General features: G+C 39.0%; 1 protein-coding gene across 1 annotated transcript; it reads right to left on the bottom strand.

Annotated features, from left to right (window-relative positions):
• Positions 1–3,154: 3,154 nt before the first annotated feature.
• Positions 3,155–15,474, bottom strand: LOC104951634 (myosin-10). Its single transcript, XM_010778344.1, has 4 exons — positions 15,330–15,474; positions 12,412–12,793; positions 3,560–3,716; positions 3,155–3,180 (listed from the first exon to the last, which is right to left on the bottom strand). The coding sequence occupies exons 2-4, from the start codon at positions 12,754–12,756 to the stop codon at positions 3,155–3,157; spliced, it is 528 nt and encodes a 175-aa protein (XP_010776646.1). The 5' UTR covers positions 12,757–12,793; positions 15,330–15,474.
• Positions 15,475–21,366: the final 5,892 nt, after the last annotated feature.

Below are 21,366 nucleotides of genomic sequence, written 5' to 3'. Positions count from 1 at the left end.
GGGAATTACATCACAGAAGTCTTTTGAAGGAAAGATGGCAAAGAAAGGCAAGTGTCAGTTTCTTCTCTTACCTATATTTCAGTTTTTGTATTTTCAGATTAAGATTGACAAGCTCAACTCTGTTATATGAATTAATAATAGTAAATAATTGTTTATTACAAAATAAACAATATTTTTGCAAAATATTACAATTTTCTGTAATGTCCTTGACCTTCCATGTGGCTGCCATATCTAACTAAACCAAAGGTCTCGATGGATCACTTTTTGTCAAAAACTTCAACCTCTGTTTTTTCAAGGAAATCCTAGGTAATTTTATATGTTGACCTTGAGTGGAAATGTAAGCGATATCAACCACCTACCAGATGTTTATGTTACCGAAACATTTTTGGGTTTTCCATTTTCAAAGGCATCGTANGCTCCCGATCCGATTCCGATCATTTGATTTTGACAATTTGCCGATACCGATCTTTCCCGATTCGATCTTTATGCAATGCATTAAGAGAAAAAAAAGCATAATGCTTTTTTTTCTCTTAATGCATTGCATAAAGATCGAATCGGGAAAGATCGGTATCGGCAAATTGTCAAAATCAAATGATCGGAATCGGATCGGGAGCAAAAAAAGGTGATCGGGACATCCCTAATAAAAACCCCACCTAGGGACACTGTCAGTGCTGATGCCTGTCCACTCTTGGAAGCTATCGCAGCTGCATACATGACCGTTCTTTGACACGTTTTTTATTAAAAGCATCAGCATTTTCCTACGACACATTAACATATATGATAAAATGTAGCTTCATGTACGGCAGCGAGTTCACCTTGACTGAGCAGCGAGGGTAATTATGTAAAGTATCTGGACCACTAATCAATGACAGATGTGCAGAAGGTTCTGGAGGTCTGCTTAAACACCCTGTCTTTGTTAGGTAACACTTCATTTAACATCCCATATGAGTTCTGACTGGCTTCACACCAATACTGAGGTAATTAACAGATCCCTGCGAGGTTTAGACACCCTTCAGCTGTAGATGCAGTTAGCCAATCTGTTTGACTCCAAAGGTCATAAATCAATGGCAACAAATTATACATCTCAAATGTTCTTTCTTGTTCAGATGGCAACTGACACTGCAAAGTCTAAACATGATGTGTGAAAGTCTGATATTCATCACTGTGATTTAATGAAACATTCTGTAATAGCACGGTGTGGGCCGGACAATATGGTGACCTATAATGTGAGACAACGCAAGCTTGTCAAAAATGTTGCAAGACAATGTATACACTGTTAGTTATACCTTTCATATATTTTATTGTACAAGAATAGAGCTTTAAGTATCTTTTGTTTCATTATTCTGTTGATAATGTTTTCCATTTATCAAATTATTGTTTATCTTATTAAAATGTGAAATAATGATCATAAAAATGTCAAGAGATCAGGTTGACATTTAAAATTCTTGTTTTGCCCACCAAAACCCAAACATATCCAACTTACAATGACAGAGAAAAGTTGAAAATGAAGACAGTTTTCTAGAAATTGAATAATTAATAAAATGATTAATTGAAAAAGCACTATAATGCATCATCATTTAGAGGACTGATTTACAGTATAGCAGTATTCAATATTTGTTGGGCATCAAATGTATTCAGAGTCTTGATAAGTGAGGTGTTTTCCATTCCTTTCTGGCTCTTTTATCCGTGAACTGTTAATTGATTTTACAGAAAATGCGTAACACTACAGTATTATAAAATGACAGAAACCTTAGTAGACAACTTGCCGCATATCAAATCATTGTGATAATATCAGCCTAAGTATTTGGGTTTCAAGAGTCTTTATTGGCCACTTGGAGAAAAGAGTAAAACAAAAACAACACCAGTGCTAATCCGTGCAGCTGGATGTTATTACATTAACCAGGTTGCTGAAATGCTCAGGGCTGCGGCTGAACAGCAGCTGGCCTCCACTAATCTCCAACCTACAAACCTCCTTTTGAACCACACTGTTCATTCTGAAACGACCACAACTGAAAAAGGGTTGGAGTAGCGGTGCATTAAAAATCACAAATCACGCTTGAGTAATCCAAGACATAAAGTAAACACATGCAGCGTCTTACGGGGAATGAAGCTTGTGGTCATTTACTTAAGAAAGCAGAAGTATGTTCAACGCATTAGTAATTGACAGGTCGCCCTGCCCTGCCCCCACGTGTTTATGTCCATCCATGTAGAAACGTGGTGTGTAGAGAATAGAGGGTGTGAAGAAAAGAGGAGGAGGTGATAACAATAAAATAGCGGGACGAAACGACGAGCTGGCAGAGTTCAACAAAACCCACAGCAAGGCAACTACTGAAACTGTTCCTGTGCTAGACCATCATCAGCTTTGAAGAGATAACTCAATTTAATCAACATCATCATTAGACCAAAGCCTAAAGACTACAAATACAGGAAAACTATGTTTATAAACTGAATATTTGTGGTAAAAATGGGGAAGTAGGTATGTAGTAAGTTAATGTCTTGCGATTCTCACTTGTAAAGAGTTGTTTAAAAGAGTTTAAAGAGGGGGAAACAATCATCAAGCTACTTGTTGACATGAGCGAAACTTGCTTCTGTGTACCAACACGAGGAAAGCAAAGCCGAAAAGGACTGACGGGACTGTCCAGTTTGTCACCACCCCCACTGGTCGGCCCTCACATCCACACAAAGGACTTATTGTTGAGCACAATGGGGTCACCCTCTCTGTTCTCGCTGGTCTGATCCCAGTCAGTCACTGCTCTTAGAGCCTGGAAACTCGCCAACGAGCAGGCAGGGATCTTTGAAGACATCGTTCTGAGTGGACGGCCTTCACTTACAAGATTGTGTTTCTTTCTAAATGTTCAAAAGGTTAAAATCATATCAGTGCGATAACTCAGGCAGCCTAAAAGCCACAGATGCACTGGGAAAGATATGCAAACATTTTGAAAATCAGCACTAAGCCACTATTCATATTTGTGTGGAAAAACAAGAGATAGTGGCTTGAAAATGACTGTATTAATGCCCTTCTGCAAAGCCTGAAATGAATTAAGATTCTAAAAATTGTAGCTTTATTTAGTTTGTTTCATTTTTGAAATGTCAGCTTGTGCACTAGGTGAAATTAACATACTTAGATTTTTTCAAACATAATTTATTGCCCTTTTCACAACAGGGCATTCCTGAAATGACCTGCAAAATCACAAACTTGATGTGGAGCATTTGAGAACAACATCTGAGAAGACAGGACTTCACAGAGCAAGAACAAACTTTTATATTTTGGACAAACAACTTTGATACCTGGGCACCGGCAGCCCACGCAGATATATCAGCCTTTAGTACAAAGCAAACAAAGCACATCCTTGAATGTTGGCTGAGACATTTCAGGTGGCATTGAAATCACTTAGATAATCACATTATGCCTCTTTTCACATATAAAATAAGTTGAGTGGGTGTGACCTTTTAAAAAGGCGATGCAGGTGCTCAGGTTTAAACAAGCTAGCTTTTAACAGAAACAAATTAAAGTCCATACATTGACATTAAGGGCATTTTGAGGTAAGGTAACACTTACCTTGTAACATGCATCTGTACGCAGACTCTGAGATGGCGTAGATGTGAGGGGGCATTTCGTGCCTCTTCTTGCCCCTGTACATCTCAATGATGTTCTCTGAGTAGATGGGCAGGTTTTTGTAGGGATTGATGACCACACAGAAGAGACCGGAGTATGTCTATAAACAGAAAGGAAAACATGGTTAAAAGTCAGACAGCAACCCTCCCATCATCATTAGCTCACAGATACTATTTTACAATACCTGTAGAATTATATTTGTATTCATTACCCTAACAATGTTTTTTCAGTCCTAATTGAATTGCTATATTAACATTTTTCCTGTCCGCACCAAAACAAAAAGGCCTCATTCAAGAACATTTTAATACTTTGTCCTCAACGTCTATATCCTGAACATCTAAAATGTTCCATGAGTAGGTGCAACTTCAAATTGGCTACCAAATGAATGGCTACCTGTTCTGCTCTATAGCAGTGGTTTGTGATGATCCAAAAGGGGGTGATTTTACTAACTGTAAAGTGGAAGGGTTCCTCAGTTGAATAATGCAGGGAGACATGCAGGCAGACAGGAAAGGACGGGGTTAATCCCTGACATGTCTGCTGCTGGTGATCTCCATTAACTCAAGAGTGCAGCGGGTAGACAGCAGACACTGCCGGATTATGGCTGTTTGAGTCACACATCAGTGACTGGGATTAGACATCTTGACACAGCATAACAATAGAAATGTTTAATGCTGAATGAGGAGCACCCATCTATCCATTGATAATCATGCTTTAAAGTTTAGATTTAAATAACGTCTTCTCTAATTAGCTGCATTAAACATTAGTTGATGCAACGTTAATGACCTTTTACTCCTATAGGTTGTGTGCCTCCCCTTTTTTCACCTTTCGGACCTTTTTGTTTAGCTGTGCTGCAAAGCCACATTCTGTAAATGATGTTGTCTGTGATGGCCGGTGGGCTGCAGGGGCCCCGGGCCTGTAACCCAGTTGTTGAGCTGGAACAATGGTGACATGACCGAAGCATGCTGTGTGAGGGGGGATTTTGTCTGTGCGTGTGTGTGTGTGTGTGTCTAAGTGAGAGAAACACACTGACAAACACATCACAACCGTTGCCAGGTTGGAGGGTCACACCGCACCATCACACATACACAACACATATCTGCCGTCTGATACTGGGGAGCCTCAAATTGCATTGTGATGTTACTGCAACTCCAGCTGGGCCGTAATTCAATATTATCACTTAATATATACATTGTTTATTATGGCATAAATTATATTTAAATATATTATAAATTGTAGGATATTGTTCTACTCACATACAAAAGAAAATGTTTGGCTAACCAGAGGCTAAACATTATTCATGTTGTAATATTGTAGTAGATATAGTTGAATTTCAACATAATAATGATGTTAAATCATTCAATTTTACCCCAAAAACTATTCAAATACAGATTTTAATGAAATACAAACGCTGCTAGCAATGGAGCCCGAAGGTGTGAAATAAGAACTCTTGGATGTGCATATATTACAGTAACACACTGGTGTGCTGGTGTTGGTCATGTGTGTGTGTGTGTGGTTTATGTCACCAGATGGCCTTCAAAATCCCCCTGCGCTCCTCTTCCGTGTGCACAGATGCTTTAGACACAGCTCTGTGCCTCAACCTGGCCACACAAAGATTTTGTTATTCTGAACTCGCCAGCAGCAACACTTTGAAACATAACTGAGGCCAATACTCACACCTTGCTAACTGCAATTGCCTTTAAAAATATAACCCATGCAACTCAGGATGTACTATAGGCCCCTCGCAATAATTACCCCCTCCCAGGCCCCTTCTTATGGGCGCAGCGCCAGGCAGACAGATCAGCGCTCCTGACCCAGCATGGGCCACATGCAGAGGGGAGCAGCGTGACTCAGCTGGCTGTCCTTGGCGGGGGACCCCGGGGGTATTTGAGGGATTAGTGGGAGTCTGAGGGCAAGCAGTTGGACACCTACACAACCAGGCAAAACAACAAACCAGCCAGCAAGCTAGTTGTGATTCATTCCTTTCTCAAAATGCAGACTTTGACTCAAACAATCGATACAGTCAGTTTAGGCCGCTGAACAATATCACATTTTTGCCAATATCTGATATGCAGACATTTTCAAACTTGTTTTGCCAGATTGTCAATGCACTGCAGTCACTGATTTATGTGTATATATTTGTTCCACCTAATGGTACAATTGTGTTGTGTAGTTTCCTTAAAAACTTCTATTTTTTTTTTTTAAAAGTGCTCACTCATTCACTGGGCAAAATGACTGGACTGTCATATCAGAGAAAATTGTTTCTGGACGATGCCTACGTTTAATTTGAAATACTTTATTTACAGTTACTGAAGACGTTAGGATATCATCTACTACATATGCATCTCAGAGATAATGCAGCTGCATATTTTGACCAAATAGATGGGTTGGAAGAGATAGTCAACAAAGTCCTAAAACAACAACTCAAGAGAATGTGAGGAGGACTCTGAAACTGTTGAAAGGGCTCCCATCCCTCCGGAAATGTCCAGATAAATGTCTGGGAACCAAGCAGTGCTTAGCAACAGGGCCTCTCTCAATGGGAAAAGGGGAAACATTTTCTTCTGCTATTGCATGAATCAGTGCCCTCCATTCAGAACTTAGTGGGCTAACTGGGCTGTACCATATTCTTAAACACTGAAAATCATGTGTCTATGCCGACTTCCTAGGGAAATATGAATTCCATTTGCCTCACACGACACATATTCCATTATTGCCTGGACACAATATGAAGTTTGGTTCTCTTTATTTCACTCAACAGCACTTGATTAAAATGACAAACCTATCATCACTATGTTCTTTGTTGACTACCTACAAAAGGAGCCTTATTCAAACAGCTGAGAGAGTTGATCCTACACGACAGAATTCAACTATTAACATGATGCAGTAAAAAAAGAAATGTTAAATGCTAAACATAGTGTGAGAATGTATAAACAATAGACTGTGAATATAACGTTACCGAAAGGATTTCTGAAGAGCCTTTGTGAATGAAATGAAAGTAGAGCCATCATTGAAGGTCTATTTCTTTATAAAAGACATTTGGGAGAATCTTCTGTCCAGGTTTCATTTGTGAATAAAGAGACGCATGCTCCAGTAAGATGTAGGCTCTATGAATAGAGAGACAGCCGGTCGATAAAGGCGAACATGATGTTTCCACATAACGCTCTCAGTCTGCAGCGGTCAACCATCATCTTCAGGATGAGCACTCTGCTCCATCAATGCAACAAAGGATGAGCATATAGGCATTCAATAATACATCACAGTGACATCGTTACCACTGTGTAGTCCGTCCTCCTTTATCCTCCGCCACTGGCTTGAATCGTAATTGTTCAATCAATCAGCAAAGCCAGGTATCAAATAGTATATCCATCAAACGTTCAATGAATGAAACATTTTGCCATAAGCCATAAGTCCATAAAGTCGTTTTTAAATGTTTTTCCTGTTTTATGATTTATTGTCCACTAGTTTGAAGCATGATGATTACCTGCCTGCTGAGCCGATGGAAGTAATCAAATGTCATTCGCTTCACACTTGGGGACTTTGGTTTTGAGGAGAAATTTAAAAAAAGGGCAATTTAGCAGCATGAGGATTTACTCAGCATGCAAACTGAACCAGAGGAAAGAGATGTCGGTAACCCTGTAGAACAGCAGAGACATTTAAAGATGACATGGATTAGCTGTTGATTAAGCATCGGTTTCCAGAAAAAACCCACTGAAAGAAAAATTCAGTTATTTGAGCAGACAGCTGTTGTTTATCAGTGAACACAAAGAACTCTGTTAAGGCAGTGTGGTTACAGCGTGACTCAGCATGGGCCTCCCTGAGCAAAGAAATGGGGCTGGGGTTAGTCTTTCCCCTTAAAAGCCCTCTGAAACTATTGTTAAATACAAAGATGTTCTTTATTTTCAGTCGAATAAATAAAAACTGAACTTGATGTCTACACTGCTGGAGCTCACGTAGGAAGAAGAGAGAGTTCAGCTCATGAAGAATACAATTCTGGAACCAAGGTCTGCAAAGAGATTACCTCTTTTTTTACATCTCTAAGTATAAAACAGGGGTGTCCAAACTATGGTCCGGGGGCCGACCATTTTGAATCGGCCCTCTGCAAATTCAAAAAGTATAATGAAATATGGCCCACAAATTAAACTTGTCTTATATTGCACTTCTTAAATATAAATGTAAAAATATATTACACAGTAGTATTCATGTGGTAATAAGACCACTTTTTAAATAAATTCAGTCAATTAAAGTTGGAAACATTTTCCAACAAAAAAAGCCCAATGACCAAGTTTGAAATATACCCTTCCTATTTCTCCTTATTATAATCAACCTGAGGGTTCTGTTTTAAGGGATGAGCTGCCAACACTCACAAGCATCATTTACCTACATTTGATTGATTTTGCTAACTTGTAACTGAACTTATGAGGCAATAAACCTCTAGTTAATGGCCCAGCCCTTCGTATATATTTTTCTGTATGTGGCCCTCGGGGAAAAAAGTTTGGACACCCCTGGTGCATCAAAAAACACAATTCTTGAATTTTGATATGGCTGGGTGCTAAAAGTGTTCCAATATATGTAGAAACAACACATGCAAAATATTTTTCCAATACATGATGATTTATATGATTTATCTGTTTTTGTTGGATAAAGTGGTAAACAGTGCTCAATGGGCGCCATGGAGATCTGAGGTAAACAAGACTGCAGTTCAAGAAAACTGAGGTGATCTTTCTGTTTTTGTGTTGGGTATGTATTATTACATATTACTGTCATATCTGTAGTTGTGTCTTTGTATACTTAAGTCATATTTATAGGTATTTGGTGCTCATTACATCTAGCTAACGTTAGCTAGCAATAGTTTGCGAACCACAGTTAGCTATCTATGTTAGCTAAGCTATTAAGCTTAACATCAACAGTAGCAGCTATTCTAGAGTGGACAATGTCATATTCAGAGTATTGATGTCTCATGTTTATTGAGAGTAGCATTGTAGTTGTTACAGTAAATTAACATTTTAAAGTATATTTGCGAGCACAGCTAGCTACTCTGGTAGTAACGGTAAGTTATGTTGAAGTTAGACTATGTACAGCTAAAATTTGAGGCTTACTGTATGCAAGCATGGTTTATCATAATTGAGTGATATTAAGTATGCCAAGATATTATTTTAAACTCTATCCTTGTCCTTGTATTAAAATTAACATTTTAAAAACATAAGGTGTCTTTGCAAGCAAGCACGGCTAGCTCTCTGCGGTAGTGATGTAAAGAGTAGTTATCATTGTGTAATGATGAGTTGGATGATGTACAGCTAAAATACAGCATGGTTTATCATAATTGAGTGACTACTTCAAGCTATGCTAGAGCATATTGAATTTTATACACTATCCATGACTTGTTGTCGTTTTCATTCCCAGGCACTCGACAACACAACCCACCCCCAGGATCCAGCGCTCTCCGTAAGATGCTGCCCTCACCAACTGGTCGCGCTGGCAGACTAGCAGTCGCGACCAGCTGGTTTTGGTCTGGGGCCCAGCATCACACCAGTTGAGGATGGCATCATCACGCGGGCGCCAACAACTGCCAACTGGTCGGTCAGAGTCTTACCGCTGGAGTGCTTGCAAGGAACACCTGGGGCAAACGGAGCACTGTTCGCAGTTGAGCAACCAAGGTGTCCCGCTGGAGGCAGGTCGCCGGCCATTGTTCGATACAGAAGGCCAACATCCCATCGAGTGAGCGAGGACAAGGGCGTGACTGCCACAAGATGGTAAGACTTAGTCAATTGCGTAACAGACAACAAACTGCGCGGACAATTTCCAGAGCCAAGCGCTCCAGTAGAGACTCACAGCGAAACAATTGGAGAAAATGGAGTGCAGACTTGATGCCACATTCGCTGTGGCCTCGCAATAGATGTAAAGCCGGGATTGATAACCCAGAAGACCTAGCTGTCTTGGCACAGCATGAAGACCGACAGACGCTGCCACCGTTTGGTCTACTTGGACAAAAAAAGCTGCAGCTCAAAGGTGAGAGCGGCGAGAAGAACGTCCAAAGCTGCTGCAGCAGTCAGGCCAGTCCCGCTGTGAAAGGAGCTGAAGAGATGACGCAATCTCCAGCCTTGGTGTCGGAGAGTGATGAGGAGCAGAGGTGGATTACTAAACACAGATCCACTATCCAACATCTGAGGGCGAACCATCCCAGCGTGTGTGTGTGGAAGCGGCGAGAGGAGCGTCAAGTGCTGCAGCAGTCAGGCAGTCCCGCTGTGAAAAGGAGCTGGAGGAGATGACGGCAATCTCCCGGTGCTCCACATGACATCCTTAGCCACCAAGTGTTGTGTCACTGGCTACAAGGTTGAAATGTCACCAACGCTCCTGCACCTGCAGAATGTGCTGCAGGCAGTTGAACATGACCGCAGCCAACAGCCAAACCTTCGCCGCTGCAAACGCAAGGTAATCGTAAGCTAATCGCAAGCTTGCAAAAGGACGGTTACTCTTGGGTGGCGGGTGGGGAGACATATCTGGGGGGAGACGCACGGGCTAGGTTCAGAGTTCAGGTTCCATTTCCTCTCTCTTTCTCCCTGGTGACGTTGCTCAGTGGAGCGGACTCTGGCACATTGAGCTCCATTCATTTTGTCTATAGGACAAATGAATGGAGAATCTTGAAAGTTGAATTCTGAGAAATGCCCAAGTTGCCCAAAGGGCAAACAAACAACTTTTACTTTGATAACCCTATAGAACTTGTTACTGTATAAAAGTTCACTGTACTCAACATTTCCAGGTCAACCTTCTGGAAATAAGACTAAAAATTGAATTTTTTTTGTCTATTTTCACAAAAGTTCATGTCTTAGGTGGCACCCCTAAATCTCAATGGAATTCCTCAAAACTTTGAAAAAGTCATTTTTATGTTAATTGGAACACAATAGCCAAATAGATATTTTGAAATTAAAATGTCCCATTCAAATTTGATGCAATGCACTAGAACTCAAAAATGTAAGGTTTTTGTAAGGTTTTTGTTTTAATATGGTGGCAAACAACTGGTGCTTTAAGGAGATACAAGCTAGCAAAGCAGGCTATTGGCATGCAGCCACCAGCAGACAGTGACCACAGAGCTCACACGTTGTCTGGTCACAACATCCAGCCCACCACATTAATTATAGTGCTTGAATGTTATATTTAGCTACAATACAGCAGAGCACCAGAAACAAATATGTCAAGCATCAAAGGAGATTATTAGATTCATGTTGGATTGAGACATTATTATTACTGTAACAAATGTATGCATTTTGAAGCTTGGATGGATGGTTGTATTATCCATTATATATAAATCCATTTATTTATATATAACCGTTTGTCACATTCCTTTACCAATACTGCTCATAAAAAGACACCATGTATTAGACGCAGCAGACCATGATGAGACGTATCTAAGAGTAAAATGACTGGTAATCCGCAAACATTTTAACAGGCCATGTCAAGTCATTTCTCAGATGCCATTTTAATAATAATAATTTAGATTTTTATAGCGCCTTTCATGAGACGCAAGGTCGCTTTACAAGGAAGAACAGGAGTATAAACAAACATAACAAAAAGGCAGTCAGACGAACAGTATATGTTCACTGTTATATGCAATATTTAGAGGTTCTTAAAGTGTTGTCTTAATAAATTGAATGAATTCACCCAAGAATATGATATACCATTTTTTTTCACCTTGTTGTGATAATCAGGAAGATACTAGACATATTAATCAATAATGACAATAACTTCAAGCTGCAGGCCTACACAGAACATTTTGCAAATCAAAGTATATGATACAAACTTAAATGCAATGTAGCTCTTGGAATATGGACATCACAGACAGTATAAATCCCAGCAGAGTAAAAATACCATAGATTACTTCCTGTAATCATTCCTCTGAGAGGCATGATGCTATAATGCTGCTGGTTTTGCCATACACTGGCTGATGACTAATCAACACAAAGAGTAAATAGTGTCGTTAACATTTGAAATGTCATGACTTCATCCATGAAGCTTCCAAAGCTCTGTCTTAATGGCCAAGGGTAGAAAACCACAAAAGTACTTTCAACTGCAGCTACTTTCTCTTAAGAACGACACATTGAGACATAATCCCCTGAACATAAAGGAAAGATTCATCTAAAATGTGAATCTGTTTTGTTCCTAACCATTTACAAAGTAAGTTAAACAGCTTTACGGCTGTCTATGGAAACAAACCATCATTTTCACAATCTGTCCAGAGTCATTCTTGTAGTTTAGCAAAGCTCATTTCTGTCTTTGTGACCGGGCCTCTGAGTGTGAACCCCTTCAGCCCCGGCCTCCTGCCCAGGTCTCAGGTGGCCCACCAGCTCTGTGTCTGGGCTATTCCAGGAATGCATGCCACTAAGTGGGTCATAATCACAGGGGAAATCGGCAGCTTATGTAGGACATGATGGCTTGTTCATTGAAAGTAATGTGTTTCTTAGTCTGTTGAATGCAGAGACTCAAGTATGAAGTGCTATGGAAAAGGTATGTACACCAATTGTTCATTTGAAGACACGGAAGGTTACTTCCTCACAATTTTTAGACTATAAATGCACTAATGTGGTAAAATGCACTACAATAAAACCCAATTGCTTCCCAATACATTGTAATGAGGTTACTTAAAGTACATCAAGCCTGACAAAAAATAAATATTTATCACAAAGTTAATATATATAAGGGCCAACAGACATTTGGATGGAACTGTTACATCAACTCTTTGTGATGATCTCTTCAAATAAACTTTCAACATAATAATTTTTTAAGACTTTCAAGTTGTTACTCACATAGATGAGGCCAGAGTAGTAGCGGTCTTTGAGGTTGTGAAGAACAGAGGCTTCGTTCAGGCAGGTGAGTTCGGCCATGTCCTCCACCTTGCTGAACTTTGGCGGGTTCATCTTTTGAATGTCGTCCTTGTTGACCACCGCCTTCTTCCCATTCTCTGCCAGCTCCACCACCACCTCATCTCCACGCTCCTCGCGAACACTGGCTGCCTCGAAGCCGTTGCGTTCTGATGGGATCCATACTAGCCTCTTGGCCGTCCAGTCGGCCTGTGCAGCCGGGTTGTAGACCACGGCGCGGTCCACAAAGAGGTACCGCTCCGGGTCCTCCTGCCCACTCCTCTGTGCCATCTCTGCTGGAAACCAGGAGCAGAACACGCTATGCCACCTGTAGGAAGGAGAACAAGTATGTTTGTCTGGCCAGCAGAAAAAAAGTGACAATACAAATCCATGCAGCTGCTAACTGTCACACAGTTCACTTTATAGAGCTTAAATAAGATTACCAGTGTTCCTACAAACAATCCTTTTAAAAATACTTCTTCATTGAAGACAACAAAGTCAAATAAGTATTAGATTAATGTCTTTATTTAAAAAATGACAGAAAAATCCTATTTTGACAAAATAATTTACCACAATAGCTAAAGAAAAGCAAAGCTATTGTGGACCTTTAGTAAAACAGGTACACCTAAATCTCGGATTGTTGATTTAAATGTTGTTATATCGTTTATCTTTCATATGGTGGTAGCCCTACCACTAAAATGTATCCCATTTCAGATAAAACATCTACTCAACCAAGTTGCATTCTATACAGCTGAATGTTAAAGCTAATGGTTAAGTGAAAAGGGTGATGCAGCTTCTCTAACAGCTTCTAAATGCTGGCTCCAAGAAAACTCACTAGTTTTTCATTTGAACAAAATCTTTCCAATAACAAAATATATATTACTTTCAAAAGAAGTAACACTTTCAAAAGCTAGTCCATTATTTACCTTTGGGAACATTTTGAAAAAACAGGTTAGTAAGTATATTTCAAGCCATGTCTGATTAAATGTCAAGTGTCAAAGCTTTTCAAAGTGACTCATGGTAGTTGCTGATTTCCTGTTAACACTCTGCGGGAAATGATGGTTAACCTTATATAAAAGTACTGCTGGTATTTGGGTGATTAAAAAAATATGACATCCCAACTGTGTACCTGTCTGTTAATAAACACTAAGTGTATCGTGCATTGAATGAATTGGATGAAGAAAATGAAAAGATGACTACTGTAAATATGTCAATCTGTCAGCAGTTAATGTATAGCCTTCTTAATAATCATCTTATAAACAGTGACAGAATAAGCATGAGGAAGCACCTGTTATCGTAGTCTTTTGTAAAGAAAACATATTTCTACAGATCAAATTAGAGGATTTTAAACCAAATAAAAATGGATTGTGATTGTGTGTGTTCTTTATTTAGGTTGCATTAATTTGCAGTCTTTCTTTAGCTTAAAGGCTTTTCAATTGTTTTAGAAGGACTTATTTGGCCCACACAGACACGTGCAGAAGCCTTTACCCATCCATCCCAGTGCATAACCAACCCACATGCACTCACCATTTTAGCCAAGGCAAACCGTCAGTGTGTTATGCAACAAAAAATAAGGCGTTAATGTGAGTGGTAACTATAAAGAGCATTCTGACTTTTAACAGGGCATGCACTTATCTTTAAAAATAGTCTGCAACTCAATTAATATTAAAATGTTTTGAAAATATCTCCAAAAAAACAGTGAGGGATACTTTTCTGACATGGACCAAAGGAGTAATCGAGAAAATACTAAAATTGGATTAAATATAATTTAATAAGACTGGTAAGTGGTTTTATCCTTACATACATTCAATGGAATAAACACCTACATCATCAATAATAAAAGCAAACACTTCCACAAACTGAGCTATAAAAAGAACAGAAGAGAGTACCTTAGTCAAACCTGGCACTTGATGCCTTCAACAGCTGATACAATGGCATGTCTGAATGTTACCCATTGACTGAAAGCACCACTTCGGCTTGTTTCTTAATAATCTGAGACAACATCAGCTGATTAATGCTGAGAGGAGTTATTTAACCTACAATCATGTCCCATGCTTAAAGCAGGCGCTGATTAGACCAGAATCTGGGTCAGGTCAAGGGACAGGGGATCAGAGAGTCTGCTGGCAGCAGTGTCACTGCATCCCCTTACTTCTACTTGGAAAACACTTACTTTCATCCCTTATTCAGCTCTGGGCCAGGGGAGTATAAAGCACACCACGCCCAGGTTGGTTATCTTAGTAGAGGAGGGTCAATCAATTGCCATAAACTGTGCAAATAGTTTGTTAAAGGATTGATATAAACCGTCTGGGCCCCCACCGCTGCATCGGCTAGGTTAGCTTGCTAGCTCAAAGTTGGCGTGCTGTGCTCCATATCCCACCCGCTCTACATGATGCCTGCAAGGACAGCTCTGATAAACACCAACAAAGCACAACTCGGGATCCTATATGGGTGATTTTACGAGTTTAATAAATAACAAGGTGAACAAAAATCCCAAAAAGCAAAATGTGCAAATTAGAGTTTTAGGGATGAGACACAATCCCTTCATGGGTGTGGGTGTCTCAAAGCCGCCTGTCTGGGTGGGGATAAAAGCAAGCCGACAATGACCACACAGTTTCATGGTAACTTATAAAACAATACACGTCTAAATACAGATTCCTGCATCACTCATGTTCATTCAACACTATATCCGAGTGAAACAGAAAGCACGTTTGTTGTGCGGCGCCCCGGCTAACACTAGCAAAACTGATGGTCCTCCATCATTGAAAAGTCATGGCACAATAATCCGCTAGCTAACGGTTACTGTTGCTAACCAACTATCATCCTCACTACCACGAGCTGAGGCCCCGTGTCTCTGCTGAACTCACCACACTCAGTAGATAAAGAAACCCTGCTCAGGTGTTCAGTAGTTATCCAGTAGATTAAAGTAATAGTCCTCCAAATGCGTGCTGAATTAGTCCCTTCTTTCGCCCGCTCTCTCATCAGTGGTACTCCCCCACCATCCAGCACCCTCTCAACCAAACTCTCGCTGGCCAGCAGGGAGGTGGCACCGCACCGCACTCTTTTTTTGGACACACCCTCACTACAATTCTGGAATGTGATTGGTTGTTGGAGTATGATGCCTGACCGTGATTGGTCCAAAATAATTTCTATCCCAAAACTTTGATAGTTGACGAATACCGCCCAAGAGATCAACACCTGCAGACCGGTGGATGCTGCTGCAGCTTTACGTGGTTGAAGGACATTCAAATTGTCACTGTGCATTATCATATATTCATTTTGTTTTAGGTATTGCACACTCATACCTGGTGTGAGCTACAGAGTCGCATTAAAATACTAAATTATTTTATATGCATGGAAGATTTTAAAAACAATTCTTATTCTTCTGAATTCTCTGTAACTGAAAACTGCTTGTTCATTGATGAACGTAATTTGTCATCGTTTGGACCTTATATTTTGTTTATTTGTTTTCTGCTGTTAATTTATCTGGACTCCCCATGTCAAATAAATTCAAAATCTCAATGGCAATATTCCTTAAGAAAGGATTCATAAATTACAAAATAAAAGTCTATTGTTGATTAGAGACATGTCAATATAAAATAGAACCATATGATTAAATAAATGACTGGTTTATTGAACCATTGAAAATATACACCTGATCTTATTTTAATGCTTTTTTAATCCTGCAGTTTTTGCCTAGTGCATTTTCATCCTCCCTTTAATATATTCCCATTATCTATATCTGTATACCTTATTCAGATGTATGGTTATGCTTTGCTCATCAGCAACACATTTAATTGTGTTGAAATAGTGCCCTCTGCTGCGTAAAGACAGACATTACCAATACTGACCATGTGCCTCCATGTAAAATAGTCTATTGATAATGAATAACTGTAGAAAAAACCCATAACATATTCAAAAATAATCTAAAATGTACAAGTGTACAGATAACTGCTTGTTTTTCTGGCAATACAATACAAAAGATGTGTCCAGTTTTCACTGTTAAGCAACTTTTTTTTTTAAAGGGGACCTATTATGCAAAATCCACTTTTCATGTATTTTCTACATAACCATGTGTCCCCTCTGTGTAAAGAGATTCTGAAAGTTTCAGGAAAAAAGATTTGCTCCCTTTTTGTCCTGTCCATTTATATAAAAACCTGTCTGAAAATGAGCTGCTCAGATTTTGGCCACTTTATGATGTCATAACGTTTTTTGGCTTGTGTAACCATTAGCCAATAACCAACCAAGGCAACCCCTGAAATTGACGTATGCTGTTGTTAATCCATTTCAGCTAGATTCAGCACATATGAAGTAGAACATCTAGCTAACATTACAAAGAGAAAAATGGGCTTCCACTTTTCAGCTGGACAGTGAAAATGGCAACTTCCACATCTTAGATTAGCCTAAAACCTTTTTATCCTACAACCTTTTTTGTTAAAGCACTCATGATATACCACTTCACCTTAAATGCCCCTCTCCCAAAAATGATTTGACTGCCCAATAATTCTTCATGGTATTTGACATGCGGCAGACAGTAGAGGGCAGCAGCAGCTTGACAGACAGCTGAAGTAACAGGAAAACCAATTACTCATGATGTATGACATACACTGTATTTGACACAATAAAACTATAATTCACTTTTAAAACTCCATCAAGCTGATTTCTCCCAGAAGCACAGAGGTGTTTAGTAACTGGTTGTATATTAATTCCATTTGTTCTCATACTCTTACTCTATGTTGACTTATAGTATCACGAAATAATAGACTGGGTATGTTTCTTTGTACATCTTTATGTCACATAGTGAGCACTGGCATATCTTGAGTGGCAGATGCAAGATGTCTGAGAGAGTTTCTTCCTCCCGTCTTGAGTGACAGAGTGACACCCTTTGGTGTGGTGCATTTAGCAAAAATGCTGACAGCTCTGTCTCTCAATTGTTGGCTTCTCCAGTCGCCTCTGTGGCATAATAGACCTGTCATCCGCATCGTCCTCCACCATCGCTCTCATGCTTTTGTCTGGACAGCAGTTTATCAAATATCTCCATCTTCCCTTTTTTTTTCTTTTTCGCAAGCACAGATAAGAAATGTCAAAAGTGGCGCTTTCAATACCAAATTGCCAGATTGGATAGAGATAAATGTTTGACCTCCTTTGGAACTTTCTTCGGTTTTCTGAACAAATATAGATTGATGTGCTCGCTTTCAGTTTGCTAGCTTCACAAATCTCCATCTTAATAGCCATTTTGTCCATCATTCAGTTATGAAAATGTTATTCCCAGTAGAAGGGTGAAATGATTTCCTTTTTCTGATGGTATTTCTTATTTGCTTATTTCTATTGGATAGGTGAACTATAGTATGAACTCACTTTCAGATACTTTCATTCCTTTCAAGACTCATTACACTCCAGAAGGGTCAGAGCTACCACTGAGGACAGTGAGGTCATGAACTATTTTCCAAGGAATTTGGGCTTTAAAGCATCCTGGTTTGCATTTTAGTTACACATCACTGACAGTAATAGTATATATATTTGTGTGTTAGCTGTAACCATGTGGGATGAAGCTTTATTGACCAAAATTAAGGAGAGATTAGAGACTGGACTTCTGCGAACATTTTTTATAGGCTGTTTTTAATTGGATTCATGACCTACAGTATTTGATCTGATGTATTTGTGAGTGTGATAGGCGTTATGAAATGTTATTAATGTTCGTTGATTGTTATGTGTGTAGGGACTGCAGATTAAATGAGCTACAATCTGGCATCTAGCATCTCTTCTCTTTATGAGATGTATTTTTTATGCTTGGTCCTTTTTCAATAAAGATAATACTTTACTCTACCTTAGTATTTCCAAAAATTGACAGTCAAAATTGCTTGTAAATAATTAGATCTTTCAAAGGTAACATTTTATTCTGAAAATAGTATTGACAGTGGGAATTGATACAACATGAAGGAATTAAAACAACAGATAAACATTGTGGTGTAAGGAGATGGTGCATTGATGGTAATGATGACAATGTGATCTATTTATTCTCCGTAGTTCATCCTCAGCTTCCTTTTTAGTGTCTCCTGCAATGTCCACTGAGTATTATGGAGAAGCACCACCTTCTAACACACATCTTTCTATTTCTGAGCGTGTGCCCTCTGACCATTGCAGCTGCACCTCTTCAGCACAAGCATCCGTAACCCCACCTCCCAATTAAAAAGGGCTTTTTTTGGCATGGCATGTTTATGGTGCCAAGTCCTATGAGGGAATATAGCGGATAGAGAAAAGGAATACAACAAAGGGAGATATTATAAGAAGCATTTGAATGATTATTGGTTTTATAACATTAGCCTTGTATCTGTTACAAAAATTGTCGATGGAATAACGAAGGAATTAATAAGATGGCTAGAGTCACAAAATAGGTATACTTTAGTGCTTTTATTTACAGTAAAAAACTCTGAAAAAACAAAGTTACAAGGATGTCCAGTCCAAAATAGAAAGAAGAAATAAACATTAATATATATACAGCTCTCAGAAATGTAAACAGGTACCTCTCTGCTCTACAGCCAAGACTCACCCAAAATCACTTGTGGCCAGAGGTTTATATTTGTTAAGCCCGTCCCCATAGGCCAATCAACTATAAACTTAATTATTGTAATTCTAAATAACTACAAATGTCTTCAAAATGTATTTCAAAAATAATTAAACACCATTAATCAAATAAGTCAACATATACTACTATCTCTGACCACTGAAGCCCTAAACAATTACATTTGTAATACCTAGAAAATACTGTCACCCATGCCCATGCACTACATGGTACGGTCCAATTGAGCACAGCTGTTTCAATGATTGAGCCTCTACTTAAGGCAGTAGTTATCTCTTTTTCTGTTTTTTTTAACTCCACAACTGTGAAGGAGAGGGTAAGCAGGTTACTTTGGCACACTGGAAAGCATTGATATGTGAAGTATGATTTAAAATAAAACTGTCTTGAATAAAATAATGATTTTAGTTATTATTTTACAAATTTCCAGCAAACATATCAATTTACAAGTTATTGCAGTGCGTGCACTCACCACGTGTTTTCTATGAGTTTCCCCGAGTGTGCCTTTTACCATGCCCCTATGCAAATAGTGACGAGGTCTTCATCACAGTATCCTAACAAAGTTTCCCTAGTTTAATTATACAAACGTGATTTAAGAAGCTGCGTGTACGGTCATTCTATACACTACACATTCAAATGTAATCTACCCTTCTAATCAAGGGGAGTTTTATGTTTGTCCACAGGTTATATGCTGCCTGATTGTGTTGCCTCGTTGCAAATGTTGCAATCTTTCTGTCGTAGCTCAGCAGAAGGGGTGAGGATACATTTTTCATAATATGGCAGTCATAACGTTTTCAAACCTTTATTTGGAAAACGTAACGTTGGTTGGGCAAACACCAGTTTTTATGTCAATATGCTGTTTAATAGACATGAAGACTAGTGAAACAGAAACCTGAAAATAAATAAGGTGCACACTGCAGTGGAACCAATCGGGCAGAAAGAAAGAAAATATGTTCCTAAAGTTACATTGAGGTTTGATTTTTTTTTTTTTTAATGCAATTTCACAAAACCTCTGCATGAACACAGTCTGGTGTCTGGCTCCAGTTCATGGTTCCAGTCACTGGAGCATGTTAAATAGACTGCCAGAGCTACAAAGATTAGATATAAAATGGCAATTTTCCAACCATGTGTGTTCAGTACCAGTAGGAATGACATTGCTCAGACATGGGGCCGACCAACTTTATCATACAGAAAGTAGCGGTGAGTATCACAAGTTAATGCACCTGAGGGCACCCCAGGAAGGTAAATTACATTTCGGGGCCTCAGAGGGGAGGCAGCATGACATCGCCATAATCAAGAGATAAGCAGTAAACTGGAGAAATAATATTAGTTTTACAAGTAAGGAGAAAGCGGCTTTTACTTCTGTAACAAACAAGGTTTTTCACTTGATATTACAATGTATTTTTAGGCCAGATGCAAAGATACTTAGATTATGTCACCCTTTAGCCAATAAATTAATAGTATTGTTATTTGTAGTGTTGTCATTAGAGGTTGTAAGGTTAAAAAAGGGCACCATGCAGTTCATTAAACCTGCATTAATTGATTTTTCCGGACCCTTTTACGGCAGCAGAACACAGAATATATAATATAACACATAATAAAGCAAAGGAAACTATAATCGATACTTTCATAACAATGGATCAAATGGGTGGTTTGGTGTAATCTAAAAGGGGTCGCTTGTGGTAACAAACCAGTATGGAATATTCACCCGACTGTGCGATTTCCTTCAACTTTGCAGAATAATTTTGGATCAGTCTTTTCATTTTTGGTCTGCAACTTTTCTGTTTTGGTTCACTTTCATTCCTTAAAAAAAGGAATTAACCTGTTCATCGCTAAATGGCAGATGAGTCCCTAAAGTTTGGATGCATTTAGTCTGCTTTTTTTGAGACCATGATAGCTTTCCTTTTCAGGCTAAGTCCCATGAAGCCATTTTGGATCAGTGTTGAAATTGCTTATCTGCCTTCATAGGGTTTTGTTTCTAACCATGTCTTGACAAAATATGAACACCGTTACTCTCTCGTATGATAAACTAGCAAAGCCTCTTACTTTATTATGATATATGTGGGCTGTTATCTATTTGTTTGACATTGTTTTTCCTCCATACAATTATTTTTCACTAGAAATACTAAGGGCAGCTGCTTAAGAAAGTCAGGACGCTTTCCAAGTGGCTTCTCTTGGTAAAAAAAAGAAATATCTCTTCAATAAAAATTTGGGTTTTGTACATCTGTTTCAATACTGTTTTTCTCTTCAAAAGACAGCATGTAGAAATCCATTCTCACTGCCTTTATGTGAGCACAAACATGTTCACAGAGATGTGTGTGTGTGTA

This window comes from Notothenia coriiceps, unplaced genomic scaffold (genome assembly GCF_000735185.1).
Source record: "Notothenia coriiceps isolate Sejong01 unplaced genomic scaffold, NC01 NC01_scaffold00019000, whole genome shotgun sequence".
Classification (NCBI taxonomy): domain Eukaryota; kingdom Metazoa; phylum Chordata; class Actinopteri; order Perciformes; family Nototheniidae; genus Notothenia; species Notothenia coriiceps.
Note: the sequence above shows the minus strand (reverse complement) of the source record. Positions and strands in the feature narration are given on the sequence as shown.

Bases quoted from the DNA above. Each gene is read 5' to 3' on its own strand.
- LOC104951634 (XM_010778344.1), bottom strand. From the start codon at position 12,756: ATGGCACAGAGGAGTGGGCAGGAGGACCCGGAGCGGTACCTCTTTGTG. The intron at 3,717-12,411 runs GTGAGTAACAAC...TTCTGTTTATAG, and splicing joins ACTACTCTGGCCTCATCTAT to ACATACTCCGGTCTCTTCTG. The intron at 3,181-3,559 runs GTAAGTGTTACC...GTGATTTTGCAG, and splicing joins GTACAGATGCATGTTACAAG to GTCATTTCAGGAATGCCCTG.